General features: G+C 30.9%; 1 protein-coding gene and 2 pseudogenes across 1 annotated transcript in view; 1 reads left to right on the top strand and 2 right to left on the bottom strand.

Moving 5' to 3' along the window:
• Positions 1-18926, top strand: part of Dredd (Caspase-8 Dredd) — a 61014-nt gene that overhangs the window by 15068 nt on the left and 27020 nt on the right. Inside the window, exon 3 of the mRNA XM_075355443.1 lies at positions 3248-3467. Coding sequence (XP_075211558.1) covers positions 3248-3467 — 220 coding nt within the window. The remainder of the gene's footprint in view (positions 1-3247; positions 3468-18926) is intronic.
• LOC142320189 (cytochrome c oxidase subunit 3-like) lies at positions 6064-6825 on the bottom strand (annotated as a pseudogene).
• LOC142319802 (cytochrome c oxidase subunit 2-like) lies at positions 7661-8411 on the bottom strand (annotated as a pseudogene).

The following is an 18926-nucleotide window of genomic DNA, read 5'->3' as shown; positions in this document are numbered from 1 at the left end:
AGTAATCATGTAGGAATGGAAAATTTTCATGTCTTCTTAACTTCCCAAAGGGCTCATGCCTGTAAAGCCCTATTTCTCAGAATAACATGAAGAATAATGATATTGAAGTGTTTTTTTTTTCAAATTCTGTTCTACCATTAGAAAAGAAATTAAAATGTGTAATTAGAATCCCTGAGAGAATTTTTTGCCTATTGTGGACTTCTACTTCCAGTCCCTGAATTAAAAAATTAAGTATTCAAAGTGATCATTTTTATAATGTGTGCCTTAAAAAAAAGTACCTTACAAATAAATTAAAAATTGTTTATTAGAAAAAGAGGTTCATGTCAACTTTCTCTCCATAACCCCTTTCATTGATGAAAAAATTATTATTTGAAAATTGGAATTGTACTTTTTAAAATATGTTTATCTTCTTAAATCGTTTACAGAAAGAATTTTACTGAAAATTTTGGTCTCCCTTGCTCTCAAGTCCAAGGCATGATCAAAAAATAAAATAATGGAGTTATTAAGAGCAATTGGCAACACTGATTGGTTTACACATGCTCAATAGCTTTAAGTGATTGTTGGTCATGCAACAAACCACATTGCTGTCAGTTCATTGTGGTTTTCCTTTGTGAGACAGTTTGTTAAAATGAGTGCAGTAATAACAAATCCCACTAGTTATGAAGTTACGTCAGTGATTAGATTTCTAAACACAAGAGGACATAATTTGCTGAAATTCACTCCAGTTTTGTGAAACATATGCGCCGCCTACCACACTTAGTGAGGAAAAGTGAGGTAATGGTGTCATAAGTTTAAAGAAGGCCATTCAGATGTTCACAATAAACAAAAAAGTGCCATTCCTAGTGTCAGTACTGGCAATTTCGTTAAATATGGAAATGCAAAAGTAAGAGGAAATTGTCGCTTTACAGTTAGCAGTCCCTTTCTAGAATTTACAGAAATTCATTCTTGAGGATCATGACTTGATACTCTAAGCTGTTGTAAACTGTGTGCACAATGGGTGCTGAAAATGTTGACAGTTGCTCACAAATATCACACAATGATATCTGCACTTTCTTTTCTTGACAGTTTTAACCACACGGGCGAGAAATTTTTTCCGCTTATTGACACCGGTGACAAAATATGGCCTTCACATCTCAATGCTGAGACAAAACAACAATCCATGCAGTGCCATCATTCTGGTTCACCTAAACTGAAAAATTCAAAAAAAGCCCATTCTTGAAGAAAAATCATGGCAACTGTATTTTGAAACCAAAGTATGTGCTTTTAATTGATTTTGTAGAGCTTGGAACATCTATAACATATAAGTCTTATCGTGAAACATTTTCTAAACTGCATTGTTCCATTAAAAACTGATGACGGGGAATGCTGGGATCAGGAATTGTTCTTCATGATAACACATGTCCACATATGGCTGCAAGCACAACAGAAACTATTCGAAAATTCAGATTGGAGATTTTTTATCATCTTACAGCTCTGGTCTCATGCTCAGTGACTACCATCTCTTCCTCCACCTCAAAAACTTGCTTGTGTCCAACAGAGAAAAGTGAAGAATTGAAAATCTCTGTGCAAAAGTGGCTACAATCCCAGGCAGTAGAATTTTAGGCAGTGGGTTTGAAGAAGCTTGTTTCACAACATCAAAAGTGTTTGGAATGAAATGATATTATGCAGAAAAATAAATTAAATATTGGAATGAAATGATTATTATGTAGAAAAATAAAGTAAATATATAAGTATTTGAAATTTCTTCTTTTTTTCACTTGTTCTCATTTGTTACTGATCGACCCTTACTTTTTAACTGCATCTTGTATCTTTAACATGACCTTTAATTCAAACTGAAATCATGCTTGTGTATTCAGTTGTTCTTTTTCACTTTTTTATTTCTTGCACCCACAAAACTTTATTATATTAAAGTTTGAATTTTGTTGTTCACCCTGGTACTTTTAAATTGCTTAAGCCCTTAACGGAAAAACTCAAATTTTGTGATATCATAAAATTTACTGTCAATTTATATAATTTTTGAAGAACTTGCAAAACTGTTTGCTTGCTCCTTAGGTATGTAGGCCTACACATATAACTTTTTAACCATTCATATTCAAGATTTCTATAAAACATGTTAGTCAATATTATTGAATTAAATTCTGTGATGAAAAGTGGCAGATAGGAGTAATGTATAAAAATTTTAGGCTTTTTAATGTATGATCAAAATGTAATAAAATCAAACTAGTCATTAAAAATGAGTACATTAAAGAAAATATGTATATAATATAAAGTGTACTAGTATATTTTTCTACATAGTTTTAACCTGTCAAAAATTTGTTATTCGCGTTTTATGTATTATCCTAATTGTGTTCATTTTACTATTTCAATTTTATTCCTATTATTATTTTAGTTTTCATCATAGTTTTAGCCCTATTTTGCTAATATTTAGAAGAAGCCCTCTTATTATTTTGACCTGGGCGATGATACGCAAAAGCATTTTTCACCCCAAAAAAAAAGAAAAAAAATACTGCATAGTTTAATTTTCCTGCTCAAATTCATAATGGATGAAGTTGAAGAGCACCCTATCTGTAATATATAGCAGCTGTATAGTATACAGTATATATTATGTATAATATAATAGTAATCCCATTCTATTTTTAAATGGTTTCTGAAGTAAGATCCATTTATGCATTAATTATTTATTCTTTTAGAGATTCTTTCAATTCTTGTTAATGCCTTTGAATTTTTATTTAAAGGCACATATATTTTATTTAAATTTTATATATATATATATATATATATATATATATATATATATATATATATATGTGTGTGTGTGTGTGAATCATGAGGAATTGACTGTCTTGTGCCAGGATTTACAATTCAAAGCAGTATATGTTTCGATCAGATTTACAATCTCCCTGCTATATATAGTATTAATAGCAATTATTTGTTTAATTTGTTTACTGCGGGGTTGATGCTTTATCATTATGCGTTATCTTAAATATTTTGTTAATATTTTTGAAAACAACAAAATTATATTTTTTTAAACTTGTAATTTTATGTGGTTTTTGATGTATGTCAAATACATACATTTGCACAAATTTAGTAATTTGTCATTATATTTACATCTGTTTGTGAAAATGTTTTACCAGATGTCATGTGTACATATGGTAAAACATTATTATTTTTTGTATTGCTTCAAGTTTTTTCTTTATCCTTTGTATTGTGTAATTTTATTTTTTATATTTATATTTTTTTTTTTTAGAATTACCTTTCTTCTGATATTTTGTCAGATAGGGATGGAACTGAAAGTGATGTTAATGCTATACGTGATACTTTTAGTAAATTATTATATAAAGTAATCACTGTTAATGATTTGTCACACATTGACATGTTAGACTTCATTAGTTTGAATGTTCAACAGCAGTTTGTACCAAGCATACATTCCTCATTATTATTATTTATTTTATCTCATGGATATGAAGGTATGCTAACCAGTATTGTAAATCTGTTTATAATTTTAAGTAACTTGGATTATTGAATATAGTTCATTCAATATACTTCCCATCTTTTTTTCTTTTTTTTTATGACTCCCGTCTCCTTAAGGCCTGATCCATGATCCTGTAACACGGTCTTAAGGCTGCTAGTTGCCTCTACTTCCCTGGGAGGCCATGCCAGACCCAGCTATGCCATTCCTGAAAACACCTTCCAGTGGCTGGGTCTCTGTCTAAGTAAGCACCTGCCTCTAATCTGGGATCCCCTACCGAAGCCCAAGACTGGGTCTTGGTCTTTCTTTTCTCCACCTAAGAACCCCAGGAGTCCTTGTTCAATCATTGGAGGTGAGATGCTGGCACATCCCATCCCTCCTCAATGGGGCTGTTCTCCTTGCCCTAACGCTAACACCCCTCACTCATCTTTCATTTCTTCCAGGGTCTTTCCTATTACCTTACTATGTTCACTATTACCTTACTGATTATTGACCAGTTCCACTCACCATGAAGCATTACCTCCACTATATGATCTGCGGTAACCTCTCCCAACCGCATCTTCATCATCATCCTGTCTTCCTCCCACCTTGAGCAGTGGAAGACAGTATGTTCTGTGGTATCCCGCTATCCACAATACTGGCAGCTTTCAGACAACCGTCTCCTCCTGCCGCATAGGTATCTATTAAAGCTACCATGTCCTAATAAGGTTAACTGAAATGTGAGTTCTCCCTGCTCACATCTGAGGCAAAGCCTAATATCTGGTATTAACTTCTTCATCCAGAGACCCAGCTCTGATCTAGTCCATCTCTCCTACCAGCGCTCTGTCATCTCCTTCCTGGTCATGCCTTTATCATCCCTTCTCTGCTTCGCACCCTTTCTTCCGCCAAGAGCTCCATAGGGGGAGTGAGGCAATCACCAGAACTGCCTCTGTAGAGAGCATTTGGTAAGCCCTAGCAATGCCGATTTCCAGTCGGCACAGCAGCCTCGCAAGCCTTTGAATGGCCACTTTCGTGCACAACGCCCTCCTCCACACTGGCACGCCATACAAGGCAACAGACCGAGCCACCACCACCAGCAACCTCCTCTTTGATGAGCTTGGCCCACCTACCTTGCTCGTGAGCCTTGAGGCAGCCAACACTGTTCTACCTACTTGTCGACTGCCTCCCTGACATGATCTTGAAAGACTCTCTAGCTGTCAAGCCAACCCTCAGGTATTTGGCTCTACTGACTGGCTCGATAACGACCTCCCTCACCTGAAGCCTGATAGGGGAGATTCATTTTCTCACAGCCATCACTAGCAGCTTAGTTTTCTCTGCAGCAAGGCTAAGGCTGTGGCCCGCCAACCATCTGTCGAACAATAGAATGGCCCGTTCATCTTTCCTGATTATCTCCTCTTCTGTTCTGGCAACTAATACCATGGAGATGTCATTGGCCAAACCGGTAACTGAAACTCCCTCAGGGTACTGCAACCTGAGGACACCATCATATGCTAGGTTCCACAGGATCGGTCCAATTACTGAACCCTATGCAACACTGTTCCATACTGGTCGTAACCTCCTTACCCTCTGCATGACCAACTATCCTCCTGTCAATAAAATAGTCCTGAAGGACTCGCAGCAGATATGGGCTGATATCTCTCCAAATCAACTCATCCATGATGCACCTGAACAGCAGTGAGTTGAATGCATTCTTAAATTCAACATCACCACCGCCGGGATACATCTCGTCCTCCAAGAACCTGCTGTGGCCTCATCAACAATCATCACCCTAGCTATGGCATCCTCCATTGTCCGCCCTCTCCTGAATCCATTTTTACATTCACTAAGTCCTCCCTTCCGTTGCTTCTCGAAGAGTTTGCTTAGGCAACTCAACAGGCAGAGAGGTCGGTAACCAACTGGTTCTCCTACCTTTCCTCAGTAGAACTACCCTGGTCTCCTTCCATTCTGGTGGCGGCTCCTTTACTTTTTATTCTTTTAACTGGATATAATCAATTTTTTCATTAACAGTGAATAGCTTCTATTTAGCTTCAGTTAAATTGAGTATGAGGATTATCCTTAAAATTAAGTCGAAATTAATTGTAATTTTACTTTTTACTCTATTTAAGAGAAATTGATTATTCAATAATTTTTATTTGCAAAGTAAATGTTATATTTAACTATTCTCCTTAATTTCTTCATTCTAGTATTCCTATTTTTCATTCATGTATAAGTCCTATAATTAAGATTAAGATTGTAATTGTTGATGAAATCAGTCATTCTTCTATAATTATTATTTTTGTTGAGAATATTGGTATGATTATTGAGATTTCAATATCGAAGATTAAGAAGATTGTTGCAATTAAAAAGAAGTGAGTAGAAAATGATTTTCGTGTCGATGATATTTTTGAAAATCCACATTCGAATGGTTAATTTTTTTCTCGTCTTATTTTATTTTTTTTAGAAATTAATATTGTGAATATTATTATTATAATAATGATTGATCTTAGTGAAATTATTGTTATTGTAATTTTGATTATCTTTTTAATTTTTTTTAATCTATTAGTTGGAGGCTAATTATACTTTTTGTACTAAAAAGATTATTATTATTTTCCTCATCAGTAAATTGAAAGATATAGGAATAATCAAATTACATCTACAAAATGTCAGTATCAGATTGCTGCTTCTAAACCTAGATGATGTCTGGCTGAGAAATGTATCTTTATGCATCGTACCATTGAGATTACAATGAAGGTTGTTCCCACAATTACATGAATACCGTGAAATCCTGTAGTTAGAAAGAATGATGATCCATAAATTGAGTCTGCTATTGTGAAGGTTGATTGTTGATATTCTCATTTTTGTAGAAATGTAAAGTATAATCCTAGAAGGATGGTTAATATTAATGATTTATTTGATATTGATAGTTTATTTAATAAGATTCTGTGATGTGCTCATGTTACTGTAATTCCTGATGAGATTAAGATAATTGTGTTTAGTAGAGGAACTTCTAATGGATTAAATGGTTTAATGGATTTTGGTGGTCAGTTTATTCCAATTTCAATTGATGGTGCTAGTCTTGAGTGAAAGAATATTCAGAAAAATGATACAAAGAATAGTATTTCTGAGATAATGAATATAATTATTCCTATTTTTATTAGTGATTTTACTTTATTTGTATGATTTCCTTGGAATGTTGCTTCTCGTGTGATGTCTCGTCATCATAATATTATTGACATTGTTGATAAGGTTAATCCTAATATTATTAGGTTATATTCTTTTGTTTGGGTTCATTTTACAGTTCCTGTTAATATTGTTATTACATTTATTGATAGCATAATTGGTCACGGTCTTTTTGTTACTACGTGAAATGGATGATTTTTTTTTCATAGGGTACTTCTCTAGAATAAAGAGTTACAAGTGTGGCAAATACGTATGCTTGAATTATTGAAATTGCTGTTTCAAATGCTGTTAAGGTTATTTGAATTGGTATAATGAATATTAAGATTTTAATAGATGATGTGTTCCCTAATAGGGTTATTAGTAGGTGACCTGCGATTATATTTGCTGTTAATCGAACTGCTAGTGAGATTGGTCGAATAAGATTTCCTGTGGTTTCGATTAGAATTATTATTGGTGAAATGGCTGAGGGTGTTCCTTTTGGTAGCATGTGTTTGAATATTTCATTTGTGAAGTTTTTTCATCTGTATGTTGTAATTATGATTCAACTTGGTAATGCAATTGACCTTGATACTACTAAATGACTTGTAGATGTGAATACATAAGGAATTAATCCTATTATATTTCTGATTATGATAAATGTAAAGATTGATATTACTATGATTAAAATTTCTTTTTGGCGAGTTATTAATTTAAATTCATTTATTAGTTTTTTTTCTATTATTTTTATTATTATATTTATTCGAGATTTTTTGGTTCAGTATCATTTTGGTAAAATTATTGTTGTTATTATTATAATTATTCAGTTTCTTTGTAAAATTTTAGTTGTTGGGTCAAATGTTGAGAATAGTCTAGTTATCATTTTCAGTTAATATGCATTTTTCTTTTTTTTATTTGGGTTTATATTAGTTATAAAGAATAATTTTGTTATGTTTATTATGATTGTGGCTGTTGTTATTATTAATATGATGTTTCATATAATAGGAGATATTTGTGAAATCAAGATGCACATTAAATGTATTTTTTATTGGACAGTTAAATGTTTTTTTTTAAACTAGCTTCTTTCATTAAGAGTATTCGATGTTTACTATATTTTGGTTTAAGAGACCATTACTTTCTTTCAGTCACTTAATGTTTATTAGTTTTATGTTTTTATTCATTTAATGAATGATTTTATATTAATTCTTTCTATAGTGATTGGTATGAATCTGTGATTTATTCCACAAATTTCTGAACATTGTCTGAAAAACACTCCTGGGTTTTTAGTTATTAGGATAATTTGATTAAGTCGCCCTGGGATTGCGTCTATTTTTACTCCTATTGATGGAATTGTTCAAGAGTGGATTACGTCAGATGAAGATACGATTATTCGGATTTGTGTTGAGAATGGGATAATTATTCGGTTATCTACTTCAATTAGTCGAAATGATGATAAGTCATTCTGTGGTTTTATATATGACTCAAATTCTATTTTCTTGGAGTCTGAATATTCATAAGATCAGTATCATTGATGTCCAATTGTTTTAATAGTAATTGATGGTTTGATTACTTCTTCTATTAGGTATAAGGTTTTAATTGATGGGATAGCGATAAAAATTAAAATGATTGCTGGTATTGTAGTTCAGATTGTTTCTATTATTTGATTTTCTGTTAATATATTATTTGATAATTTATTTTTTGTTATTGTTGCTATTATAATTGTTACTGTTACTGTAATGGATAATAGAATTATTATAGTGTGATCATGGAAATTTAATAGTTGTTCTATAATTGGTCTGGCTCTATTTATTATGTTAAATTTTATTCATGATGATATTTATAAGGAAATTACTTTTTAATTTATTAATGAATTTTAAGTTCATGGCAATTTTCTGCCACTCTTAGAATGGCTTAGATACTAGTGGTAATTCATTAAATGAGTGTTCAGGGGGTGGTGTAATTGAAAATCATTCAATTGAGGATGATTTATTGTTTTTAAAGATTGTAATTCGTTTAAATGCTATGTCTTCTCATATAATGAATATGAATATTATAATTCTGATTATTGAAATTAATGATCCTATGGATGAAATTATGTTTCATATCTGGGTAATCTGAATATCGTCGTGGTATTCGTGCTAGACCTAAAAAGTGTTGTGGGAAGAATGTTACGTTTACTCCTAAAAATATGGTTGAAAATTGAATTTTTAATCATTTTTTATTTATTCTTATACCTGTTATTAGTGGGAATCAGTGAATGATTCTTGCTATAATGGCGAATACTGCTCCTATTGATAGTACATAATGAAAATGGGCTACAACATAGTATGTATAGTGTAAAATTACGTCAATTGAAGAGTTGGCTAGAATCACTCCTGTTAATCCTCCAATAGTGAATAGAAATACAAATCTTATAGATCAAATTATTTGGGGTGATTTTTTTTTTTGTTATTCCTTGTATTGTGGCCATTCATCTGAAGATTTTAATTCCTGTTGGTACTGCAATAATTATAGTTGCAGAGGTGAAGTATGCTCGTGTGTCAATATCTATACCTACAGTAAATATGTGGTGTGCTCATACAATAAATCCTAAAATACCAATTGCTAGTATTGCATAAATTATTCCTAGATGACCGAATGTTATTATTTTTCCTCTTTCGTTAGTAATAATGTGGGAGATTAATCCGAATCCTGGTAGGATTAAAATATATACTTCCGGATGTCCAAAGAATCAGAATAAGTGTTGATATAAGATTGGGTCTCCCCCTCCTGTGGGGTCAAAAAATGAGGTATTAAAGTTTCGGTCTGTTAATAGTATCGTGATTGCTCCAGCTAATACTGGTAATGATACTAGTAGTAGAACTGCTGTAATTAGGACTGATCAACAGAAAAGGGGTATTTTTTCTATAGTTATTCCTTTCGGTCGTATATTTATTGTTGTTGAAATAAAATTAATTGTTCCTATGATTGAGCTTAGTCCTGCGATGTGAAGAGAAAAGATAGTTAAGTCTACTGAAGGTCCTGAATGTGCAATTTGGGCTGAGAGAGGAGGGTAAACAGTTCATCCTGACCCTACAATTGATCTTGCAATTAAAAGTGTGATTGATGGTGGTAATAATCAAAATCTTATGTTATTTATTCGTGGGAATGCCATGTCTGGTGCACCAATTATTATAGGTACTAGTCAGTTTCCAAATCCTCCAATTATGATTGGTATTACCATAAAGAAAATTATAATGAATGCGTGTGATGTTACGATGGTGTTATAAAATTGGTCATTTTTAATTATTGATCCTGGTTGTATTAATTCTAATCGGATAATTTTTCTTCTTATTGTTCCAAGTAATCTAGCTCAGAGCCCAAAAATAAAATAAAGAGTTCCGATATTTTTGTGATTTGTTGAAAATATTCATTTATTCATTGAGAATGGGATGGCTGATTTAGGTGATAGATTGTAAATTTATTTAAGGTTTAAACCTCTCATTATTTGTCTTGTATTCAATTATGATTCTATATTGCAAACATAGAGGTGCATTTACTTGCTAAGGCTTATTTATAATAATAATTTTAACTTTGAAGTTTAATAGTTTTTTAACTTAAATCCTTCTTTTTAGTTAATTTAAAAATTATTATTATTGTAATTCCTATTAAATTTAAGATAATTGGGATAATTGATTCTTTTTTTATTATTTTTTTATTTTTTATTTATTTGATTTGGTTATTGTAGGGATTATTATGTTCAAGTATATGTATGTTGACATAATTGATGAAATTAGTATAATTAATGGAATTGTTGGTGCTATACAAATTGTTGATTTTATAATTATTCATTTTATTAAAAATCCTGTAGTTGGAGGTATACCTCTTATTGATAATGATGAAATTATTAGAGATGTTTTTGTTACATTTGTTTGAGTATTAATTTGGTTTAAAAAATTGATATTATTTTTTTTGAATGTGTTTATTATGGTTAAGTTGATTATGGTATATATAATTAATAGAAGAGTAAATTGTTGTTTTGAAATTATTAATGAAAAGATTATTACTGGTGAATTTGAAATTGATGAATATGCTATTAATTTTTTTAGTGATGTTTGTTTTATTCCTGAGATTGGTGCCATGATTATTGATATAATTATTTATGTTATTATTAGTTTAATTCTGGTTATCTGGGTTGTAATAATTGTAGGAATAATTTTTTGTATAGTTATCATTATTATGCATATCTCTCATCTTATTATTTGTATGATTCTTGGTACTCATAGGTGGAATGGGATTATACCTATTTTTATTAAAATTCTCATTATTATTAAAATTCTTTCATTAATGGGGCAGTTAATGATAGCGTTAATAATTATTGAGGTTATTATAATTGATGATGATATTCTTTGAATAATTAAATATTTTATAGATTGTTCATTTATTTTATTTCTTTTTTTTAAAAGGGGTAGAAAAGAAATTAAATTAATTTCTATAGATATTCATGAGAATATTATTCTGTTGGAGGATATTGTTATAATAATTCTTACAGTTATTGTTGTGATAAATATTGTTTTTGATAAATTTATTTTAATTAAAAAGAGAATTTATTCATCGATGGGGTATGAACCCATAAGCTTAATTTAGCTTATCTTTTTGTAAAAGGATGTGTGATGCATTAAGAATTTTGATTTCTTTAGTTTCAGTTTAATTCTGGATTTTACAATTTAGCATGAGTGAGGTTTCACTTAATTTACTTCATCAAAGTAATCCTTTAATCAGGATTACCTGATAAATATAAGAGGAAACCTCTTATATTTAAATAAAGATTTTAATCTAATATAGATTTTTAATTTAATGTAAAATAGTTTTTGTAAAGATAATAATCTAAAATAAATTATTTAATTAAATGCATCAATAAGATATTTAATTAAAATTATCTTTAATTTTAATTAAATACCTATTTCATAAGAATTTAATTTAAATTAACTTTTAATCAAATTAAATAGGATTTTATTAAAAATAATTTTATTCATTCAAATAAATTTTCAAGTTTAAAAAACCTAAGGAATATAATTATATTATAAGTGTATTTAAAAATATATAATTATTAAAAAAAAAAAAAAAAAAACTCATGGTTTAATTCTTATCTTAAGGGGTTTAGTTTGGTAAAATAATTACATATGTTTTATTTAAGTATTTATTTTGGTTCTTTAAGAACAAATTTATTATTATACTATTGTTATTTTTGATATTAAGATTATTTATTGTTTAAGTTAATTATGATAATGTTAGGGGTAGCTTTATCTTATATTTGCGTGGCTTTTAGTTATCAACTTTTAAGTTTATTTTTATATATTTTGAACCATTGCTTTTTTTTTATATGAAATTGGCAAATGAAATGATCCTCATGCCAAGAAGCTTTAAGTGCAGGATTTTTTTAAATTTTTTATACTCTTTTTGGTTCTTTCCCCTTTTTGTTTAGAATTTTTTATTTAAATAGTTTTTATGGTTATTTTAATTATTTGTTTTTTGATTTTTTATTGAATAATTATTTGATGTTTATTATTTTATTTTATTTTTTGATTAAGTTTCCTTTATTTGGATTTCATTTATGGTTGCCTAGGGCTCATGTTGAGGCACCTACCTCAGGTTCTATAATTTTAGCTGGTGTAATATTAAAGCTGGGGGGCTATGGATTTATTCGTTGTTTAGGTTATATTTATTATTTTTTATTTAATTATGGTTATTTTTTTGTTAGTATTTGTTTATTTGGCTGTTTTTTTGTTAGAATATTTTGTATAATTCAAAGAGATTTAAAGGTGCTTGTTGCCTATTCTTCTGTTTGTCACATAAGTTTGGTTATTTGTGGATTATTCACTATATCTGGTCATGGGTTTATTGGTTCATTATCTTTTATAGTTGCTCATGCCTTTGTTTCATCTGGTCTTTTTTTTTTTAATTGGTATTATTTATGATCGGTTAGGAAGCCGAAGATTTTTTATTGTTAGGGGGTTACTTAACTATTTACCTTCACTTAGTTTCTTTTGATTTTTGTTTTGTGTTATAAATATATCTTGTCCTCCCAGATTAAATTTATTTTCTGAGATTTGTTTAATTATCAGCATGGTTTATATTCTGGTGATTTAATTTTAATTAATTCTTGTTGTGTTCGTGAATTTTATATTCTTCTTCTCCATTGTTTTCCTATTTTTTATATAATGTTTGACTTATTTTTTTTTTTTATTTTGCTTATTTATTTTAATTTAAAATTTTGATTTGTGATGTCAAAGACCTTTTTGAGGATAGGCTATGTTTATCTGCTACAATCTTTTTTTTTTTTGAGTGATTATTTTTTTTTTTAATTCCTTTTCTATAAGTTTAATTTTTTTTTGATTGAATTTCTTGTTTTTTTATGTCTTTTGTATTTTTAATTAGAGGTTGTGTTTTATTCTATAGTCTCTTTTTTAATTTAATGTAAAATAGTTTTTGTAAAGATAATCATCTAAAATAAATTATTTAATTAAATGCATCAATAAGATATTTAATTAAAATTATCTTTTATTTTAATTAAATACCTATTTCATAAGAATTTAATTTAAATTAACTTTTAATCAAATTAAATAGGATTTTATTAAAAATAATTTTATTCATTCAAATAAATTTTAAAGTTCAAAAAACCTAAGGAATATAATTATATTATAAGTGTATTTAAAAATATATAATTATTAAAAAAAAAAAAAAACCTCATGCCAAATTTGCCAAGATTTTTATTTTCATATAATTTTTTTTTTTTTTTTAATTTTTTTTGTGTCTTTCTTTTTTTTTATTTGATTTTTTTTAATTTAGTCAATTGTACAGTATTGGATAAATAAATTTTATTTTAGAATAATAATTTTTTTTAGTACCTTTTGTATCAGGGTTAATTAATTTTTTAAATTTATTTTTTTTTTCCCGAATAGTGAAGATCTATCTTAATCTGTATTTTATTGTGGAATAATTATTTATAAGTTTGGGATTGTTTCGATATGAAATTCATTTCTTTTTATATCTGGTTATCTGGTAAATTGATTTAATCGAGAATTTCTTTTTGTTAATTTTATTATTTTTTTTCATTTTGAAATTTTATATTAAGGTGGATAAGCTCTTTTTTTTTATATAATTTATTTTTTTTTCTTTTTCTTGTTGGATTAGAATCTTTCATCATTTAAAGTTCGTTGTAGATTAAATTAGGTTTTTTGTTATATTTATTTTTTTACTGGATTTTAATTAATTTTGTTATTTTTAATTATGATTAAATTAGTAGATTTAAAAATTTTATTTATGAATTAGGCAAAAAATAATTTCGCCTGTTTATCAAAAACATGTCCTTATGTAATTTATTTAAGGTTTGGCCTGCTCAATGGTTTAAATAGCCGCAGTATTTTGACTGTGCTAAGGTAGCATAATAATTAGTCTTTTAATTGAGGTCTGGAATGAAGGGTTTGACGAAAATTATACTTTATTTTAAAAATTTAATTGAATTTTATTTTTAAGTTAAAAAGCTTAAATTTAGGAGAGGGACGATAAGACCCTATAGATCTTTATTTTGTTTTTAATTTTTTTTTTTTAGTTTATTTTTTAAATTTTTATTAATTAAATTTTGTTGGGGTGACAAATAAAATTTTAATCTTTATTTTTTTTTTACATTTTTTTATGTATATTTGATCCTTTATTTTGATTAAAAGATTAAGATACCTTAGGGATAACAGCGTTATAAATCTGGAGAGTTCTTATTGATAGATTTGTTTGCGACCTCGATGTTGGATTAAAAGTTTCTGTGGGGTAGGTTTTACAGTTTTAGGTCTGTTCATATTCATTTATCCTCACCAGGGTAGGCACTGTCCCATTATTGATCTTCCAAGCATTGTTCATAATCATCCAGACCAGAATTTGGCAGAATATAAACAGAAAAGACCACTACGTCTGGAAGCTCAACCCGTACATGAGCATGTCACGTGATGCTGTGCTCCTATTTGTGTTTAACTGCAGAACTCTAGGCATTTCTCTTATCGCAAAGGGCGTTACCAATCCAATTCTCAGTTCCACCACACCACAAAAATTTCACCATGACCTTGCATCCTTTGGCATGGTGCCCTTCCTCAATACAGTTATGACACAAGGCTGACCTGTCAGGGCCACTGCATCTGGCTGCCATGTGCCCCACCTTGAAGCACCTGTAGCACCATGACTCCTCCGTGTTCAGGAACACCTTACAATGATTGGATCCACCCCCACATGAATTCTTCTTGTCACTAATACCATGCTGACATTACTACTGTGGCTCTCTTCGTGCCACCAAAGGCCGAGCGTAAGGAGGTCACCTCTTATCCTCAATTTTTCCGTTATCGCGAGTGGCTTCACTAATGGAGTTTAGAAGCTCCACTTCTGTCACTTCCTCTCAAGATTCTTAACAATAATGAGGCCTCTCCTACGCAACCCACTTGTAATACTCACACCCTCTAGTTTACTCAACATCTTCTTTTGAACCTCTACAGCTACTTTGTTGACCCTCATTTTCATATGTAAGGATTCCCCACCGCCTCTCCTGATGGATAGTATGTCCCCAATCTCTTCCTTGGTCACTCCATTTATTTATTTTTTTGAGGAGGTCCACATACATAGCCCCCTCCACCTTAGTCACAAGTGTACTGATGGGCTCCTTCGGCTGCTGTGGCTGTTTACTCGCCACCCCATCCGCTATCGCTTTGTCCAGATACACAACTCTATTACCACCACTCCTACCATTTTCTTAAGACATACGCCTATCTTGTCCGCCACTGAGCCATATCTAACCCCTGCATTAATCACCTGCATTTTCTTTACAGCTCTACGTAAATCCTCTGCAACTACTCTCTCCCCAGTCCTAGTGTCCACTACCACCATGTACACACTCCCATATCAACACTTCTGCTAGGCCTTGTTCCACTACCAGCTGACCCCTCTTCAGCTTGCCTCACCAGCATATGCACGGTGGCAACCCTGTCCAGTAGTTTCCTACTGTGGCTTGTCCTGCCATCCTCTGCTAAGTCATATGTGGCTAAAATATCACCACTGGCCTCAAAGTTGGACTCCTTTACCTCCTCACAATTTTTAAAGCATTTCCCTGACCACTTCCTGATAACCAGGTCTGGGTTTTCCTCGTCTGGCACCCCCTCCTCTATCTGTGACAACAGCTCTCTGTTGACGGTTTTCGTAGTTTGTGTGGCTGCACCCTTCAACAGTTTACCACTTCTGCATTACAGGAGTACTGTGTATCCCTGTAATAAGACTCAGATGCGATAATGCATACAGCTCTTTCATCACAATTTCCACATCCCTTGCTCTCTCACTGGCTGACCAGAACCACGCACTCCTTAATCTATTTTTTGTTGTTTGTGCACCGGCGACAAAGTTCTACCAATTTGGTAATGCCTCCAGAAGGTGGTCCATATCCATCCCTTCTGTGAAATCCCCTTTACTGCTAGTTTCAATGACCTCCACCTTCCTCTTCAGGGCCCTCACCCCTGTATTGTCAGTGTTTATTGTTAAGATTCATCATACTGGACGCCAACATCGACCTAGGCAACCTAACTGTCTTTCGACTTCATTGAAAAGGAAACTCAGACTCCATCTTTACCTCTTCTGGTAAACTCAATTAGGCAACAATAGGAAATAAAATAAATTCAATATACTTCAATTCAATTTACATTGATCATAGTGATTAGAAAACTTCAGAAAATGCTTCTTTTGAAATTGCCTTTCTTCAGTTTATTAATTTCAGTCTTCTTGATTTATAAGACATCATTGTGTCTCATCCCTTTCATTATAATTTTAGGAAATAAAAATATAGTCGGCTAGTGTTAAATCTGGCAATTAGGGTGGATGAAATAGCTTAGGGATTCCTTATTTTGCTGAAAACTGGAAGCAGTAATCAAGGAATTTGCTAATGCATTGCCATGGAGAAGAAACCAGAATCCACTTTCCTTAAGCTCTGGCAGTATAATGCAGTAAATTTGAATGCTCAATCACATCATCACTTGTTTATAAAATTTACTATATATTACACAGTACATTTGCTACATACATGTATATAAAATTTACTACATAGTCTGATTTTCTTGCTCAAATTCATGAGTGATACTGTTGACATAAAAAAATGCAATCAACATTGTTTTTACAGTTTCGCTTTCCGAGTTTTTGGTTTTTAAGCTCAGGGAGTACACTTGATTGTTCACGTGAAGCACACTTTTATCACCCATTAAAATCCAATTAAAATAGATTTAACTAATAATTTTATGAGACATTGCAGTACATTGATGGTTTTGTTCATAAAAAAGAGAAACAAATTGTGCAAACACTTTTCTTTCTCAAAAATGTTTTTTTCTAAAATTTAAATACTGTCTACTGATCCATTTCATATATTCTAACATGCAAACATTCCAAAGTTTGATCTTGACTCAGAACATTTGGAATTGGTTCTGCTAATTTTTATGTTCAGGAAATTGAAGAGCAGCCTCTCTGTTCACTATTCTCTACTGATTTGCTTTCTCTTAACCTTTTATGCCACATACACAGTTGTTCTCTATAAACATTCTTTACCTCTTGGACTTTCTAAGCAATTCAAATATTTTGCCAGCTGTTTTCCTTAATATTACCCAAAATTTAATAGTTGATCCTCTTTTATTTTTAAACTTAAAACAAACAAAAAACTATTTTATAACTGTTCTAAGTTAAGAAAGCGTAAACACATGGATATGCAGAAACTCGATTGGGAGTGGCATGTGAATGGCACATGCCATTGCTACTGTACTAGCAATGCTAGTACAGTAGGGGTGATAGTGCTATGCGTTCAAGGACTTAGTAGAAGCAGGAATTCACTTGTCTTCTTGCATTTGTGTAATTGACCCACATGTTGATACTGGCATTTATAATCAGTATTTTTCAATACTATGTTTTTATAAATAGTTTTTTCAAAACTAATTTTCTTTCAGTAACGGAATTTTGAAATCCTTACTCTTCCTAATGCCTCATCCAAGATGCAGTCATAGATTGGGAAGCGGAATACCTCTAAAAAGCCAAAGGAAATATATAATAATGTCTGCAGCAAAATAGTCAAAAGAAAATCAAGCGATGGTATGTACAGAAATTCAAACTTACGTTGCAGATTTTTTTGGAGTATCTGTTCATATTGTGCATAAGTGAAAACATAATCACATAAACTGGGAGAAAATGAGAATTTCAATATGCCGGGAAAAACTTCTAATAAAATGAAAATGAAAGTTAACATCGTCAATTTCCAAAGCTGATATTGGTTCACACTGGCAGTGAAGCAGGAGAAATTCAAAATGCTCTTAATGTTTACATCGGGCCAAAAAAAAAGGAGAATACCACAATATAAATGCTGATAATTCCGAAAAATGCCTGAGAACAATATTAATCCCAAATCTTCTACGTCGGTCAGTTTTTGTAATCGATAATGCTTGTTACCACAACCTAAAGTTACACAAATGCCAAATTCAAACAGCAAAAAACATGAACTGTTAGAGTGGCTTCGAGACAGAAATATTCCGTGCTCAGCAAATATGATAAAAACAAAACTGTATGAATTACTGCGAATTAATAAGCCCTGATGTGAAGAGTAATACTTTAATAAAATATTGTAGGATCATGGTCACAATGTAATAAGATTTCCACCCTACCATCCTGAAATTAACCCGATTGAGTTGAGCTGGGTGAAAATAAAAAGTCAGGTAGTGGATGAAAATGTCTCTAATCGGAAAAATATAAATGATATAAAAGAAATTGCTGAGAAAATATTGTCTGAACTATCAGTGGAATATTGGAAGCAATGTTGCGTACATGCACTAACAATAGAGAAGAATTATTATGAAACAGATAGAGTTGTTGACATGCAAACTGAAAGGTTTACAGTTTGCGTTAATGACAGTGGCAGTGATGAAAACGCTAATGAATCAAGAGTCATCGAACAAGGATGATACAGTTGATGTGAGATTCAATGATATCTCATCATCGGTTGATTGAGCCACTTGATTAAAAAACCGTTAATCTATTCTAATGTACTACCTCTTTCTGTTAAATTAAATAAATAAAAGAACTTGTAAAGAATAAATGAAATTTAAAAAAGCAATGAAAATTGTAATTGTAAAACAAAAAAATTAAATATTTAAACGATTAATTTAAACGAGCAATTTAAACGAACAAAGAAATTAATAAACAAGATTAAACAAAAAAAAATTAGAAACAATAAATATAACAAAAGAAAAATGGTCAGACATTGTGTATTCGTTAGCATTCAGCATGC

Source organism: Lycorma delicatula, chromosome 2, assembly GCF_047948215.1.
Source record: "Lycorma delicatula isolate Av1 chromosome 2, ASM4794821v1, whole genome shotgun sequence".
Lineage (NCBI taxonomy): Eukaryota > Metazoa > Arthropoda > Insecta > Hemiptera > Fulgoridae > Lycorma > Lycorma delicatula.
Note: the sequence above shows the minus strand (reverse complement) of the source record. Positions and strands in the feature narration are given on the sequence as shown.